The sequence below is a fragment of the Lepidochelys kempii genome, chromosome 11 (assembly GCF_965140265.1).
Source record: "Lepidochelys kempii isolate rLepKem1 chromosome 11, rLepKem1.hap2, whole genome shotgun sequence".
NCBI lineage: Eukaryota > Metazoa > Chordata > Testudines > Cheloniidae > Lepidochelys > Lepidochelys kempii.
In genome coordinates, this window is record NC_133266.1 from 72,224,659 (window position 1) to 72,240,222 (window position 15,564).

Consider the following 15,564-nt stretch of genomic DNA (forward strand, 5'->3'; position numbering starts at 1 on the left):
GCGATGAAGTGGGCTGTAGCCCATGAAAGCTTATGCTCTAATAAATTTGTTAGTCTCTAAGGTGCCACAAGTACTCCTGTTCTTTTTGTGGATACAGACTAACACGGCTGCTACTCTGAAACCTGTCATTATATTCACACTCATTAGCATATTTTTATAAAATCATATAGAGTGCAACGTCACACAGCCCTTCACGCGTTGATGGAGCATTTGAGAGCATGATCTGCAGGGGTGTTTTTGTCCATCCTGGCAACATAGCCAAAGAGCATGCAACACCACTTTTCAACGTAACAAGCAATGGAAGGGAGGCTAGATCTCTGTGAGATTGTGACATTTTGCACAAAGACAAACCACTTTATGCCCAGGATTTGGTGCTGACAGTGCATACGGAATGCCTCCTGCTGTTCCAGATCTGGCTGTAAGAGGAGCCAAGTTTCTGAACCACGTAGCAATACACGTTGCAAAAAGGTCTGATGGATAGAATCATAGAATATCAGGGTTGGAAGGGACCTCAGGAGGTCATCTAGTCCAACCCCCTGCTGAAGGCCGGACCAATCTCCAATTTTTGCCCCAGCTCCCTAAATGGCCCCCTCAAGGATTGAATTCACAACCCTGGGTTTAGCAGGCCAATGCTCAAACCACTGAGCTATCCGTTCCCCCAACCCTGAACTTTGTCTTAGTGCAAAGATGTTTTGTGTCCGTAAGTGAGATGTGGACTTCATGCAGGAGGCTGCAAGACCTGTTCGCTGAAGAACATCCGGTTTGCTCTGGCCCTTTGAACTCTGCCTGCCGCGTAGGTGGATGAACTGTCAGTGCTTACAGAACTCAACCCCACCTGTACTGAGGTTTCTGATGCCCCACTCCAAAGTTCTGGACCTTGGTCTTCTGCCATGAGACTTCAACCCCATAGTGCAGGTGGTGTCTTGGAAATCTTGGAGGGAGGGGCTGAAATTCTCTGAGCAGGAAAGGACAGATGCTTCTTTTTCTTTATGATTAGATTTATACTTCTGGCTTAAAAACAAATACCCATTGGTTCGATACAGACACTTGGCAGGGCTCCCTGCATGCCCTGGCTGCTTAGGAACAACTCCTTGTGTCTTCGTAGGGAGGGGGTGGGCACAAACTCCTCTGACATATCAGCCCTACTGCTTTTTCAGACTGGAGATGCAGGCTGCAGCTATGCCCCAGCCACTTCTCTTGCTGTGCACCGTTTATCCTCAGCTGTGCCTCTTGCTGTGGTTCTTAGCCTGCACTGGATGAGACATCACAGTTTAGTGGTGGGATTCTCTGTGGATCCTTTTCACCTCCAACAATAAGAGGCACCATGGAAGCAGGTGATGACACAGCAGCCTCGGCTATTACTCTATTAGCTACCTGCTATGAGGAGCACAACCGGCATTCAGCAGCAGCCCTGGGTACTCTGCCAGGACACATTAGCAGCATGGGAGAGTCACGTTTATGAACCCTGGAAGGGCCACACTTTGGTTTTGCCTGTCTTAGGTTTTGAGAAAGGCAGAGCATTTGTTTCCTCTTTGGGAGATGGGGAGGGGGACTTGGTTCTGAAGATCAGGAGACACTAGAGTCATCTCTGAGCCTGAACTTCCCCATGGTTTCAGCAGGTTTCCTGATCCTGGCTTTTGTCTTGGCAAACAGTAGAGCTAATGACCAGCTTATCTGTATTGTGGTCGCACCATTGTTCTAATGCTGTACTTACACAGAGACAGTCCCTGTCCCAGAGTTTACAGGAGATCACAGATGGGAGAGCACTAGGAAACAATGCTGGTCAGCATGATAGGCTGTGGTCTCAGCACACCAGCTGCCGAGTTGTTACCAAGATTTGTGTAGGCATTGTGGCAGAAATAGGATTTTAACCAGGGATTTGGAAAGACAATGAGGTATCTTTGCAGATGTTTGTGGGTACTTCTCCGACGTGGTCAGGCATCCAGCTCTGATTTCCATGGTGGTGTTGCCCTTTGGCCCCAGCAATGAGCCAATATCTGGGGCCTTGTTGGGTTGTTTCCGTTAGGAGGAGAAATTGACAATGGAGTTAGGTGTTTCTTTGGTTCAATCCTGTTTATTGACAGACTGTACACACAGTCCTGTTTCCCTGAACTCAGGAGGAACAAACAGCTAGCAGGTTCCTTGTTCAAAAATCCAACCTTGCCTTCTCAGCAGGTTCTCTGCCCAAAAGCAGTTGTCTCTTGGCTTCCTCCCAGGGCCCTATTCACACTGCTGCTCCTATGCCTGCTCGCTTTCTCCCTGATTTCTGGTTCCTTTCACTTGCCTTTCTTCTCTGGCACACAGAGTTACACATGCACAACTGTAACCAATCCATGCCCAGCCCCTGTGCTTGCATCCAATCCCCAGGGAACCCCTCAGCCCTGATGACCTAGCCTCTCTCCAGACCTTGCAATATGGTTTAATGCCTTGGGTATTGGCTTCCACTGTCTTCAGCTTTCTTACTCCATAAAGGAGCTTAATTGCTTCTTCCATTTAGTCTGAATGAAGGGTGGCTAGCCTACCCATCAGGTTTAATGAGGTCCGAGACTGCCTAAAGATCAAAGACATGCTTCAATGGCAGTCAATAACACCTTCTACAATAGCAATGTACTAGTCACAATAACATGGGTCTCCCATGAAATCCAACCATACAGGTTCATCTGAGCAGTGGAGTTCTCATTGGCTCACTGATAACGTTCTGCTTTTTAAAAAGACTATGATCCTCTCATGCAAATGTGGATGGTGGAGCGTCTCCATTGGATTTATAATTAACCATGTTGACCTTCATGTATTGTGTCTCTCAGAAACGGAAACTGGCAGATTTAGTTTTGAGATGGTCAAACCAGTTTGGATAAGATAAGAGCCGCTCATGCATCTCTGCACAGGGCTGGACTTGAAACTGAACCAAACCATGTTTCGAGCTGCAGACAGTTATTTATGTTGGAATCACCTCCAAGACCTTTTTCGCTCAGCGTATCTAGAACACCTTGTCCAATTCTGGAAGGACATTTCATTCAGTTCTCTGGGATCCAAAAAACTCAGTTTGCCTCCAGACTGTCACTCAAGTTCCTTTATTTGGCACACAACAGTGTACATTGCAGCTCCAAAGTCCCACAGAAACCCTCTCCCTTTATGTATATTTACATATCTCATTGCATTTCCTATAAATTACATCACACATTTTTGGATTGGCTTGGTTACTTTGCAGGAACCAATCCCTGTGCAGCCTGCTCTGTCCATGCATTGTCCAAGCTCGACCTACTCCTTACCTCATCTGTACAGTCCTAACTTATCTTACCCATTGTTATGCTAGTTCAATGGTTCCCTGGATGGTCTCCCTCTTATCTGTGCTGGCTCAGACATTCTGTCCCCTTAGCCGACAGACCTATTTACTTATCTTATTTAGACAAATAAGGTAAACAGACAGTTTAGCTTGTTGGTTGCCTGTGATGTTTCAGGGCCGGGTGACCTCTGGGACAGCAACAGCTGTATGTCTGGCCTGATTGGAAGGAAGTATCGTGGGAAGGGAAGGAGTGTTCCAGGGAGACTCCCAACTCCATGCTGACCCAAGAGGTGACTCAGATAACCAGCCAGACTCTGCGATGAGGTTAGTTTGTTGCTTCCCCACATTTAGAGTCCTTGGCTCCCAAGTTTCATGGGGGGGGCAGCAAATACGAGCGGAGTGGCACCTGTGCAACTTTCTCCCCCCATCCATAGGAGTTCATGGAAGCCCCATTTCACAGCATTGGGACTCCACCACCTGAGGGGAGAGCACATGGGGTTGGTCATAGGAACAAGGGTCACGATGGTGTCAGTCTACACTGCACACGCCGCTACCTAACCTGGGGGAATGCTGCCAGATTTGGCAGTAGCTGGAGCCTGCCCTGGGGCGAGATGGTATGGCAGGGCAGGTTTGGCAGTACTGTGAACTGACTGGAGGAGTAGGGCAGGTTGGCTGGGGCTTGCATAGTAGGATGGCTCCAGAGGAACCATGTCACCAAAAGTATGGGACCCATGGAGCTTTGCAGATCAGGCCCTGGGTGTGGGCTCTGCTGTATACACACAACTGGACCTCTCTCCTCCCTCAGCTGCCCAAGAGCTGTGGGTTTGGAGGCCACATCCTTGCCCCTTCTTCTGACTCAGACCCCAGCCCTTCCCCCTGAGGGGGGCATTACCAGGCAGTTCCACAAAGGGAACTCGGTGTGGGTTCCTGGGCCCTGGCTTGAGGGAGAATGTGGACACGTACTCCTTGCTGGGCACTACAGGGTTCTCCAGGCATAGACATGTTGCTATTGACACACAATAGGGTGGAATAAGAACAGTCTCAGCCTTGACTCAGAATCCCTGGGCATTTGCAGGTCTAGGCCAGACCTGGCTTTATTTAAACACAGTTCTTGGTGCTTTCAGGGAAAGTTTACTCATGAGTGCTGACCAGAGTAAAGTAAACACGCCCCTTTGTAAGAGTGGGCTGTAGCGGGAGGGACCTATGGAGTCTTTTTATTTTAAAAAAGTTACTGATTAACTTCACTGCTGCAGTCCTCCCCCACAGAACGCAGCTAAGGAGCCATGTCCCATGACCAGAAGGCAGAACTGCCTGGGGTCATTCACTGTGATAATCTCTCGATATTCTCTCATTATTAATTATTTGTACTATGGTAGAGCCTAGAAGAACTGGTCATGGCCCAGTTTCCTTGTGTGCTAAGCGCTGGATGTGACGAAGTGGGACTGTTTTAATGTTTCCTCTGAATAGTGTGGGGGTGCCTCAGTTTCCCCTATGCAGTTCTTAAGTATCTAGGTGGTGGGGTAAGGGTGTATGATCACTGCAGAGCCCTAGAGGGCAGGTGTGTGCAGGGGTCTAGACACAGAGAATGGCCAACACCCTGTTTCCTGGCAACTGATGGCCTGGGCCCTTCCCCCCTGCAAGGTGAGAGCTAAAGGGTTGGAGAACAAAGGAATCAGGTGACCTCCTGGCCCAGGAAAGGGGAAAGCCCAGAGGAGGAGGGACTGGAGGGAGTTTCAGTTTGGGGCTGCCTGGGACATGGAGTGAAGTGCAGACGTGGTTGTCTGGCTCACTGCCCCCCCAAATGGACCCAGCTGAAGGGTCCTGTTCTCTGCACCTGCAAACTCTGTTTTAGACCATGTTCCTGTCGTCTAATAAACTTCTGTTTTACTGGCTGGCTGAGAGTCACGTCTGTCTGCGAAGTTGGGGTGCAGGACCCTCTGGCTTCCCCAGGACCCCGCCTGGATGGACTCGCTGTGGGAAGTGCACGGAGGGGCAGAGGATGCTGAATGCTCCGAGGTCAGACCCAGGAAGGTGGAAGCCGTGTGAGCTGTGTGTCCTGAAGACAGTCTGCTCACAGAAAGGAGACTTCCCCAGAGTCCTGACTGGCTTTGTAGGGAGCAGTTCCAGAGCATCGCCCCGGGGACTCCGTGACACTGTACAAATACAGAACAAAAAGGCGGTGCCTGCCCCATGCAGCTTACTTTCTAAATATAAGACAAGAACCAACAGAGGGATACACACAGACTGGGGAGCACATGAAAACAATGGGGCAATGCCGGTTAGCATGATAGGCAGTGGTCTCATTGCCTCAGTGGTGTGTTATTGTCACGTTTTACAGCTGTTAAAGTAGTGCCTGCATAAGTCTCTCAGTACCTCGGGTCAATTGTTCCAAGTTCACAGTTATCTGGTGCAGATAGAGCTGATTTAAGTGATAGGTTACATACCACAGTTAGTAGTTCTGCAGTGGCATATTTGAGTGCCAGTAGAACTCATGGGTGAATCCCATCTGGTCCTGGTGACTTATTACTGTTTATCAATTTGCTCCAAAACCTCCTCTATTGACACCTCAGTCTGGGTCAGTTCCTCAGATTTGTCCCCTAAAAAGAACGGCTCAGGTGTGGGAATCTCTTTATGTGGTGTTCTCTAGTGACGACTCACAGCCTTAAAAGAGCAGGTACTTGACTTTGCTGTGAGGGGCCAAAGACTCTCCCTTTTGTTATGTGTGTAAAGTGCCTCGTGTAATGGGGCTTTGATCCACGATTAAGGATTTTGGGTGCTACGGAAATAAATAAATAAATAAATAATGCTCACTGTAATTATGATGTAATCCATAGTGAAAAATATCCAGAATCCAACTCATCCATCTGTCAGTAAAAAACAGAATAAATAGGGTCCAAATTCAAGTCATCAGGAGATTTTGCAATTTAAGGACCATCATTTAGAGACAGATTTTCCTACAGGTGTGAGTTTACAGCCAATGCATCACTGGACACCTTGCCATGTGAAGATAAAGCCCTCTCTGCAGCCACTTACTTCACATCGAGGGTTTGGATTCATGGGCACAGTATTAGTTGGGATAATCCATTTAAGTGGGCTACTTTCTTGGGAACAAATCCCATTTGAAATAATGCAGAGAGATTTAGCTTACCAAGAAAGCGGGATGAACGAGGGCATTCTGTTTGCTCCAGAGACACCTCTGCTGAATGCATATACAAGGCAGACAAGGGTCTGTCTCTTGGAGAGCTGGAAGGGGGCCTCTTGGCACAAGGAGACCAACTCAGCTGCCACAATTTTGTGCATGAAACCATAGTCTATATCAAATTGTAAATTGGATTTGCAAAAACAGGGGCTAGAGCATGGAATGTGACTTGGGACACATGGGTTCTATTCCCAGCTCTGCCACTGGCTTGCTGGGTGACCTTGGCCAAGTCACTTCCCTTCCCGTGCCTCAGTTTCCCCATCTGTAAAATGGGGACAATGATACCAACTTCCTTTGTAAAATGCTGTGTGATCTACAGATGAAAAATGCTGTATAAGAGCTGGGGATTAATATTATTTGTATTACTAGTGGCCTACCTCTGCTTCCATTGTAGACCAATGTCACTGGCATCACAGCCAGTGATGGGTGCCTTTGAAACTCCCTCTCAGCATCTGTCAGACTTTAAAAATAATGGGAACAAACTATTTCAGGAAATGGAAAGGCACAGCTGCTCCCTCACCTCTGCCCTACACCAACCTCCTTTCTTACTTCATTTGTGTGCCTCAGAACTTTTGCCCATCAAACATTTGGGGTGGGGGGGAGAGAGGAGGAGGAACATGATTTAAAAAGGCACATGTATTTTTTTTAGATCTGAGCTTTTCAGGGCAGGTACCATCCCATATTTTGCATTAGAAAGCACCTAGCATGTTGTCGGAGCTGTGCAGAATAAAATACATTTGCTATCAGCACCAGGATAAGATACATGATAAGTTAGGAGAGTGTAGCTTTTAAGGCAGTAAGGCCTAGATCCACAGAAGGATTTAGGCACCAAAATATCTGTTGAGAATCTGGGTCTGACTGAAAAGTTAGGAGTAGAGATCAACCCAAACCCAGATCTGGGACCTGTGCACCATCAAACATAGGGGATGCCTGGATCCAGACACTGAGCAAGCTTTTGTGGCTGACCCATATTCAGTGCCGTCCTTACCCGTATGTAAAGCAGGCAGCTGCTCCAGCCCCTGCTCCGGCTCTTCCGCAGATCCCCGACCCTACTCCTCCCCAGCCCAGCCCCACTCCCCCGAAGATTGCAGCCAGGCCCGACCCTGCACTCACCGCGTGGTAAGTTTCTGGAGCGGCCCCAGCCGGCCCCGCTCCCCTGGCTCCCAGCCACGCGGCCGGCGAGTGCTGGGGGGCGGTTCCCCCCTCCCCCCAAGCCTGGGAGCCAGGGGAGTGGAGCAGCCGGGTCCAGGGGGAGCTGGCCCCAGGCCTCCGTGGGGGACAGTGGCTGGCCACTCAGTGACCCTGCCCCTGCTCCGCTCCCCTGGCTCCCAGGCTTGGGGGGAGGGGGGAACCGCCCCCCAGCACTCGCCGGCTGCGCGGCTGGGGCTGGGTCGCTCCACTTCTCGCAGGAAGTGGCCAGCCCCCCTACCCCTCCCGCGGAGGCCTGGGGCCCCACACAGATCCCCCGGGGAGGCGTGGGGCCAGCTCCCCCCCGTTCCTCCCCGTGGAGGCCTGGGGCCCCACACAGCCCCCCTCGGGGGAGGGGGGGGCTGCGTAGGGCACCAAAATAGCTAGGGGTGGCCCTGCCCATATTGCTGTATAACGCACCAAACCAAAACCCCAGATCAGAACATTCCCAAAGTTCAGACCCTTGTCAAACGGCACCTCCAAACTCTAGGTGTGTTTGGAGCTCAGCTACAGTCCCATACACTATAAATGGAGTCTTCATGTGTTCTGGTAAGAAACCACTCCGCTGCTCCCCTGGAATGTGGAATGTCAAACACAGGAAACATACTTGACTGACCATCAAAGACTCCATCAACAAACATACTCCGGACAGAGCTGGCAATTCTTAGCACTGGTCAGCACTGGTCACACAGGTAGCAACAGCGCAACTCTTGTGCTTTTTTGACCCTGCACTTATTTGATTTTTTCCCCTACACCTAACAGTGCAGCAAAGAAAATAGCAAACATTTTGTGCTTGTATTACTGTGGCACTCAGAGGGCCCAAGTGAAGTAAGGGTCCCATCATGCTAAGAGCTGTACAAATGGACCCTGCCCTGAAGAGCTCCCAATCTAAACAGACAAGATAGAAAGGGAGAGGGAATGAAAGTGTCTCACCCAACAGACAGAACCTGGCCTCTGCTCTCCACACTGGCTTCCCATAGAATAGCAAGCCATATTCACGGTCTTGGTCCTTATCTTTATAGTGGTCAATGGCCTGGGACCAGGGTAGCTAAAACATCACCTAAAGTTCAACAACTCCACTCCTAAGGCACAATGAAAATCTGTGCAGGAGCCACAACAGGAAGGAATCTGGCCCATCAACTCTTTACAGATCCGCCACTGGTGTATATGGGCAGAGCTGCCCAGAAGACAATGCCCATGTACACCAGCTGAGGCCCTGTCCCTTGAGCTCTGCTCACTAGTTTGTTTATGGCATTTTCAGTCTACGCATTTAGTTTTAAGTTTGCTTACATTTTATAGTCAGTGCATATTTAGGTCCCAGAGGGTGGGGCTGGGAATGGCTTGGAGTCCCCTTTGTTCTAAAGGGCTAGCTGTGGCAAACAGGACCAAGTATAGCAATTAGACTGGACAACCACTTAATCACAGCTCAGTATCTCTTCTCCTTTCAATCAATGGCTTAAAGCCAACTTCCCCCATATCCCAGTGAAACTCGTAACAGTTGCAGCCCTGCCCATGGGAATCAGAACACAAGCTAGCCTCATCTATGTTAGGAAATCCACCACGGTTACATGCTGCAGTAAAACATGCTTCTTGAGGCACAGTTGTGTGAATGGGATGTCTTTGTTAAGTTGTGAGATGCGGCTAGAGGAAACATGGTTTAGTAGCTAGAGCACTGGCCTGGGTGTCAGGGGACTCAGGATACAGTCACTGGCTATTTGACCTTAGGTGCATGGGCTCACTGCTGTACACCTGTTACCCCTTCCCCTCTTTGTCTATTTAGCATGTAAAGCCCAAATCCTCCTCGGTATTGAAATCAATGGGAATTAGGCACCTAAATGCTTTTGAGATCTGGACTTAAACTGTTTGGGAGAAAGGATGTCTGTGCCGGGCTAGCATGACTGGGCCCTGATCTCAGCTGAAGTCTCTACAAGTGCCATAGTTCAGCTGAAATAATTTACCTGAAGCACTGATCTGGAACCTGGTTGATGAGATGAGGCAGTTAGACCAACCTCAGGGCTGCTGTGAAGTGCCCCTAAGGGCTGTTGTGGCAGCTAGGAAGTGCCAGAATGCACTTAACACCCAGGCCATGCTGCCAAAAACCACCTCCCCTACAGCACCTGGATTTGCCTCATAGCAGGAAGTCCCCACACTGACTTTAAAAGGGCTTGGCATAGTGTAGAGCTAAGTCTTTAGCAGGGCAGACCTGCCTCCATGACTCTATATGTAACTAACAGCATCTCCAGTGTACTTTACATTCATGTGTTATCCACCATACAGGACTATAGCCTTGCTCCTGCAAAGACTTATGCCTGTGCTTATCTTTATGCACTGTGCATACAATCTCTTTTAACTCAACAGGGCTACTCATGCTATGTAAAGCTAAGCACATGTGTAAATCTTGGCACATGTGGGGGGGAGTACATCATGTTTGGAAAGCCCCACATGTGACACGCAGCATGTCAAGTTGCACCTTCAGGAACATGTCCCCTGACTTCACATCATGTTACACATGTCTCACTTACCAACAGCTCCCACCCTGAGCCACCCTTGATTTTACAGGTGAACAGCAACAAAAGTACTGACAAAAGAAAAGGAGTACTTGTGGCACCTTAGAGACTAACCAATTTATTTGAGCATAAGCTTTCGTGAGCTATAGCTCACTTCATCGGATGCTGTAGCTCACGAAAGCTTATGCTCAAATAAATTGGTTAGTCTCTAAGGTGCCACAAGTACTCCTTTTCTTTTTGCAAATACAGACTAACATGGCTGTTACTCTGAAAAGTACTTATGTTTCTAAATTCATCATCGTTAGCAAGACCACCTGGCCAATGTTCAGAGGAGCCAAACAACCGCAGATCTCTCCGACCTCAGGTGGTCTTGTAGGTCAGAACTATTATTTTTTCCTTAATATTATTTATATGAGTCATGACTAGAGGTCCTCCTGCACTAGATGCTGTACAAATGCATAGCGAAGGACAGGCCCTTGTCTGCCGAATTTACAATCTAAGTAGACAGGACAGACAGTGGTGTTATCTTCATTTTACCTATGGGGACTTGCGGTGCAGAGAGATTATATTATTTGCCCACTTTGCACAAGGAGTTTTTAGCAGCACTGGGAATTGAACTTAGATGTCCTGAATCCCAGTCCTGTGATTATCCACAAGATTATCTTTCTCTTGGAGGCAGTGTAGCCTGGTGGCTAGTGCATTGCATTAGGACTCCGGAGCCCTGAATTCTTTCCCTGGCTCTGCCACTGGTTGACCTTAAGCAAGTCACTTCCCTTCTATGTGACTCTATTTCCTCATCTGTAAAATGAGAATAACAATACTGACCTCCTTTGTAAAGTGCTTTGAGAGCTATGGATGAAAACACACTGAATTATTAATAGAAGGAACAAAAAGACTATGTCAAATTCTTCATTGTATAAATAATTTATTTCAGTTCACAGCATTATGTTTCCTCTTAAAAAAAAATGCAAAGATGGAAGGAACAGAGGATGGATGACAAGATAAAAGGAAAAGTTACACTAGGTAGCATGGCATTTTTCTTGAGTTCTAGGTACACTGTGAAGACAGTCTGAAATGTGACTGGCATCTCATGACATCTGCTGGAAAAAAAAAAATTTTTTTTCCCCAAAAACATTGTTGAGAAGACACAACCTGGAGAAAATCCAACCTGATTTTAGAACAGCAGACTGCGTAAAGCTTTTCTGTAATAATTGTTTCAGAGGACTCATTATCTGGTCAGTTGCAGACAACATAGCTCAACTCTGCCATGGCACTGAGGAGTAGTCATTACAGTCCTGAAATTCTATAGAAATACCAGTGACCCTGTTACCTACTAATTGGAGAAGTATTTTAACTTACTGCATACATGTACAACTAGTGACCATGACCCTGGTCAGTACCTAAACACATGCCTAAAGTTAAGCACATGCTTCAGTGCTTTTGCTGGATAGGGATCAAATTAGGCAATGCTTAAATAATTTGCTTAATTAGGGCCAGTTTAACTGAATGTCCAGTAAGGGGTCAATCCTGCAACTGCAGGTCTTACTTCCACAAAAAGTCCCATTTAAGTCAATGGAACTATTTGCCTCAGTAAAGTTGTCTGCAGGATCAAGAATCAAGTCTTGGCGGGGGAGACCCTGTAATTAATATGTTCATTATTTTTAAAGCATGACAGGTTTTGATCAGAACGTTTTTATTTAACCCCTAAACACTTAATATTCAAAACAAAGGTTGGAGCATTTGGCTTTTGCAGTGTCACAAAATAAATATATTCTCTCTCAATAGTGTGGAACTACCAAGTGTCAAAGTGCTTCAGAAAGTGTTTCATGTGACGGCAAAGAAAAAAACAAAAAAATCCAATGAAAAACTGTACAGACCCTCCTGAAATGATGGGACCAGCCCACTTCTTAGATTAGTGAAGCAGTCACTACTCCTGTAAACTGGACTCTTGCAGGCATATAAATACCATTTGGTTTCAATATTGGATTCTACAAAATGCTACTGGGAAAGTACCAAGTTCATTGCTGAAAAAGGAGAATCAGCTGCCTGAAATTCACCCTGGTTTTTTCTTGGTTTGGGAAATGCACTCAAGCAGAAAGCCAAAATACTTCACTCATCCGAAATTCCCACATGACCATGTTAAGACCAGTGAACCACAGGTGTGGGACATTAGTATGCCAAAAACTGATTGCAGCTGATTTCCAAACTCTCTTCTTGTTATGAAATTCTAGGAGTCAGAATTTTCTCATTGTGAGGTGGGTTTCCATGAGAGAGAGAGAGACCAAGAAGCAGCCAGCTTATGTATATTTAGGGTCCAATCCTGTGCTCAGTGAAGTTAATGTTAAAACACCAACTGATGGGGAAGGGCCAGCTAGGATCTTGCTAAAACACTGGGCTTGATCCTGCACTAGTGAAGTGACTGGAAACATGTCTGAGCCTGTTGTAATACATTTACTACACTAGCAGGATCTCCCCTTGCATGCTTTACAGCTAGGACTCTCACCCTTGAATTTGTTTAAAACCTTTGGTTGTATCAAAAAGTTCTTAAAACTTCACTTCCCACTCAATAGGTGCTCTGCATTCCAATATCCCTTTGCATTAAGAGATTTTGCACTCTTGCCATTTTGGGCAGAGCAAGTTTAGTTTAGCTACCTAATGTTTGTAGTCTGTTGGTCAAAGTACTGGCTTGATTTACAGTCCATGTTTATACCAGAGTTTAATTAGCAACTCTTGTGCTTTTCCATTTGCAGCTGAGGTGAACTGTTGGGGCTTATCATCCAGTAGTGTCAGGAGACTTTTTTTTTTAAATGGAGTGCACAAATTGAATCAACCAACCAGATTGAACCAAATTAGATAATCCAAACAGGTCTCCACCTGTAGACTACAGCAATAAAGTAGCAAGACCTACTGCTTACCATTGCTACAGGATAGAGTCTGTTAAAAAAAAAAAAAACACCTTTGAAAATGAAAAGATGCTTGAGAACCCTTCATGGCAACATTCACACAGAACCCCTTTTCGCAAACAATTTAGAACTCAGCACCAGTCAACAGGTGGTTACAAGCCATGGAGCTGGCCATACAGCTTTAAATCTCCTGTGGATCAATACAGGTCTGTCCTTGGGTAGACTTTGTTTTTAAAAGAGGATGGGCACCCTCAGCTGAAACAACTGGGCACTCCCATTAAGCACACAGCTACTGCAAGCAGTAGTGTATCATTCCTTCATTCCGGGGCTTCATAGTTTTGTTGGTCTGATTTTGTGTGTGATAATGACCCGCACATGGGCGGAATCCAAAGGGGGAGGGGGGGGGGAGGTCTGGTGCAACCTGAAAAGCAGCTCTCCCAAGAGGCTCACCTTACCTACCCGCCATTCAGCAAGATGTATCTGCCTGTGATTTCCTACCGCAGCTTTCTAACCACAAACAGATGCCTCAGCACCCAATGCCTCCTGAAACTTTATCCCCCCCCCCCCCCCCCCCCGAAATACACACCCCTTAAGATCCACAGGCAGGAGCAAATCCAAGCTCAGTTTCACAGGGGCCAGCCCTGTTGCATCCAGCTCCACCGCAAATCCTCTGATTTCAAAGGAAAAGGCAATTCCCTCCTAAGCTCAGATGCCAGCTGATCTGGTCGTCCTGGGAGGGGTTACAGCAGCCTCTTCACCCAGACGCCAGCCTCATCCACCTCCTAGTCCTGCCAGCAAGTTAACAGCAGTGGCGACCCAATGAAAGGCAACGGGGAGCCGAGCGCTCATCTAGACACAGGCGCCCATTGGGGGCACCTAGGGAGGCCGGCGTGCCCGGCAATGTTTCAGGCTAGCAGGGTTTTGGCCTGGCGATTATCGTTTCTTCCTCTGCTTGAGGGACTTCCTGCGCTTGAGGATCATCTCATAGAGCTTGTCCATGCCCTCGGTGAGACCCTCGCCGATGATGGCGCAGGCGGGCTGGACGTGGTAGGTGGTGGAGGGGGCGAGCTCATGCAGCGCCAGCTGCTTCTCCAGCTCGGCCACGGGCAGGGACTTGGGCAGGTCCTGCTTGTTGGCGATGACCAGCAAGGGAGTGCCCTGGTTCTCGGCAAACTTGGTCACCTTGTGCAGCTCGGTCTTGGCCTCCTCCAGCCGGTCCACGTCCACCGAGTCCACCACGTAGATGATGCCGTCGGTGCAGCGGCTGTAGGACTTCCAGAGCGGCCGCAGCTTCTCCTGGCCGCCCACGTCCCAGAAGTGGCAGCTGATGCCCTTGGCCGTGCCGTTGCTCAGCCGGATCTTCTCGGTGTTGAAGCCGATGGTAGGCACCGTGTTGACGAACTCGTTGAACTTGAGCCGGTAGAGGACGGTGGTCTTGCCGGCCGAGTCCAAGCCCAGCATGACGATGTGCAGCGACTGGAAAGCGGAGATGTTGGAGGAGATGTTCCCCATGGCCCCCACCACCTCCGCCGCCGGCGCAGCTAGAATTAGGCGAAGCTATGGGAGGGGTTTCGAAAACGGGGGCGGCTTTTTTTTTTTTTTTTTTTTACAGCGCGCCCATACCCGTCGCGTCGGGGCTCTAGCGCTGCAGCAATCCCCCAGGGCACGCTCTCAGCAGCCGCCCCGCGCGGCGCGGCGTCCCGCACAGGGGAAGCCAAGGGGCCGGAGCTGCAATCAGCGCAGCCAGGGCGCGATCAGCCCGGGGTCCGCGCTTGCACGGCTGGGAGCTGACGGGGCCATCAAACACTCGGCAACCGCCTCTGGGCTGGGTCCGGCCGGGCTGTGCTGGACGAGGATGTCGGGTCCCCTCCTTCCCCCACTCCGTGGGGGCGGCTGGGAGACCCGTAGCCCCAGATCAAGTCCTCCGAGCGGCGCCCGCCCCGCTCATTCCGGGGTCCCGGTCCCTGAGGAGGCGCTGACCCCCGAGAGCGCCGCGCCGATCCGCTCCGCTCGCTCCAGCTGCCCCCCGGGCTCTGAGGCGCCGGCGCCGGCTGGGAAAAGCAGCCGCAGTTCAATCCATCAAACCCCGCCCCTCCGGCACACCCCGGCGCCAGGGAGGGAGGCGCCTTTAAAGGGCAATGGCACACCCCTCCTCCGCCACCGCCTCCATCGCTCCTCCCTTTCTCCTCGGCGTGAATGTCTGGGGCCCGCCTCCTCGCCCAGGCTCCCTGGGGCTGGATCCGGGCGACCGACAAGCTGCTCAGGGAAACGGGAAACCCTTCCCCCTAAACCGCTCGCGGCGAGGAGCTATTGAGCCCAGAGTGACCAGACAGTTGATTTAGTTGCCGATTGGTCCTGCTTTGAGCAGGGGGTTGGACTAGATGACCTCCTGAGGTCCCTTCCAACCCTGATATTCTCTGATTCTGTGACAGCAAGGGTGAAATATCGGGGGAATAGGCGCCTATATAAGAAAAAGCCCCAAAT

The 15,564-nt window shown here is 49.2% G+C and overlaps 1 protein-coding gene across 1 annotated transcript; it reads right to left on the reverse strand.

Annotated features, from left to right (window-relative positions):
• Positions 1-11,082: 11,082 nt before the first annotated feature.
• Positions 11,083-15,178, reverse strand: ARL4C (ARF like GTPase 4C). The gene has a single exon (XM_073306811.1). It carries the CDS (start codon positions 14,590-14,592, stop codon positions 14,014-14,016), a length of 579 nt encoding a protein of 192 aa, XP_073162912.1. The 5' UTR covers positions 14,593-15,178; the 3' UTR covers positions 11,083-14,013.
• Between the last annotated feature and the right edge of the window lie 386 nt (positions 15,179-15,564).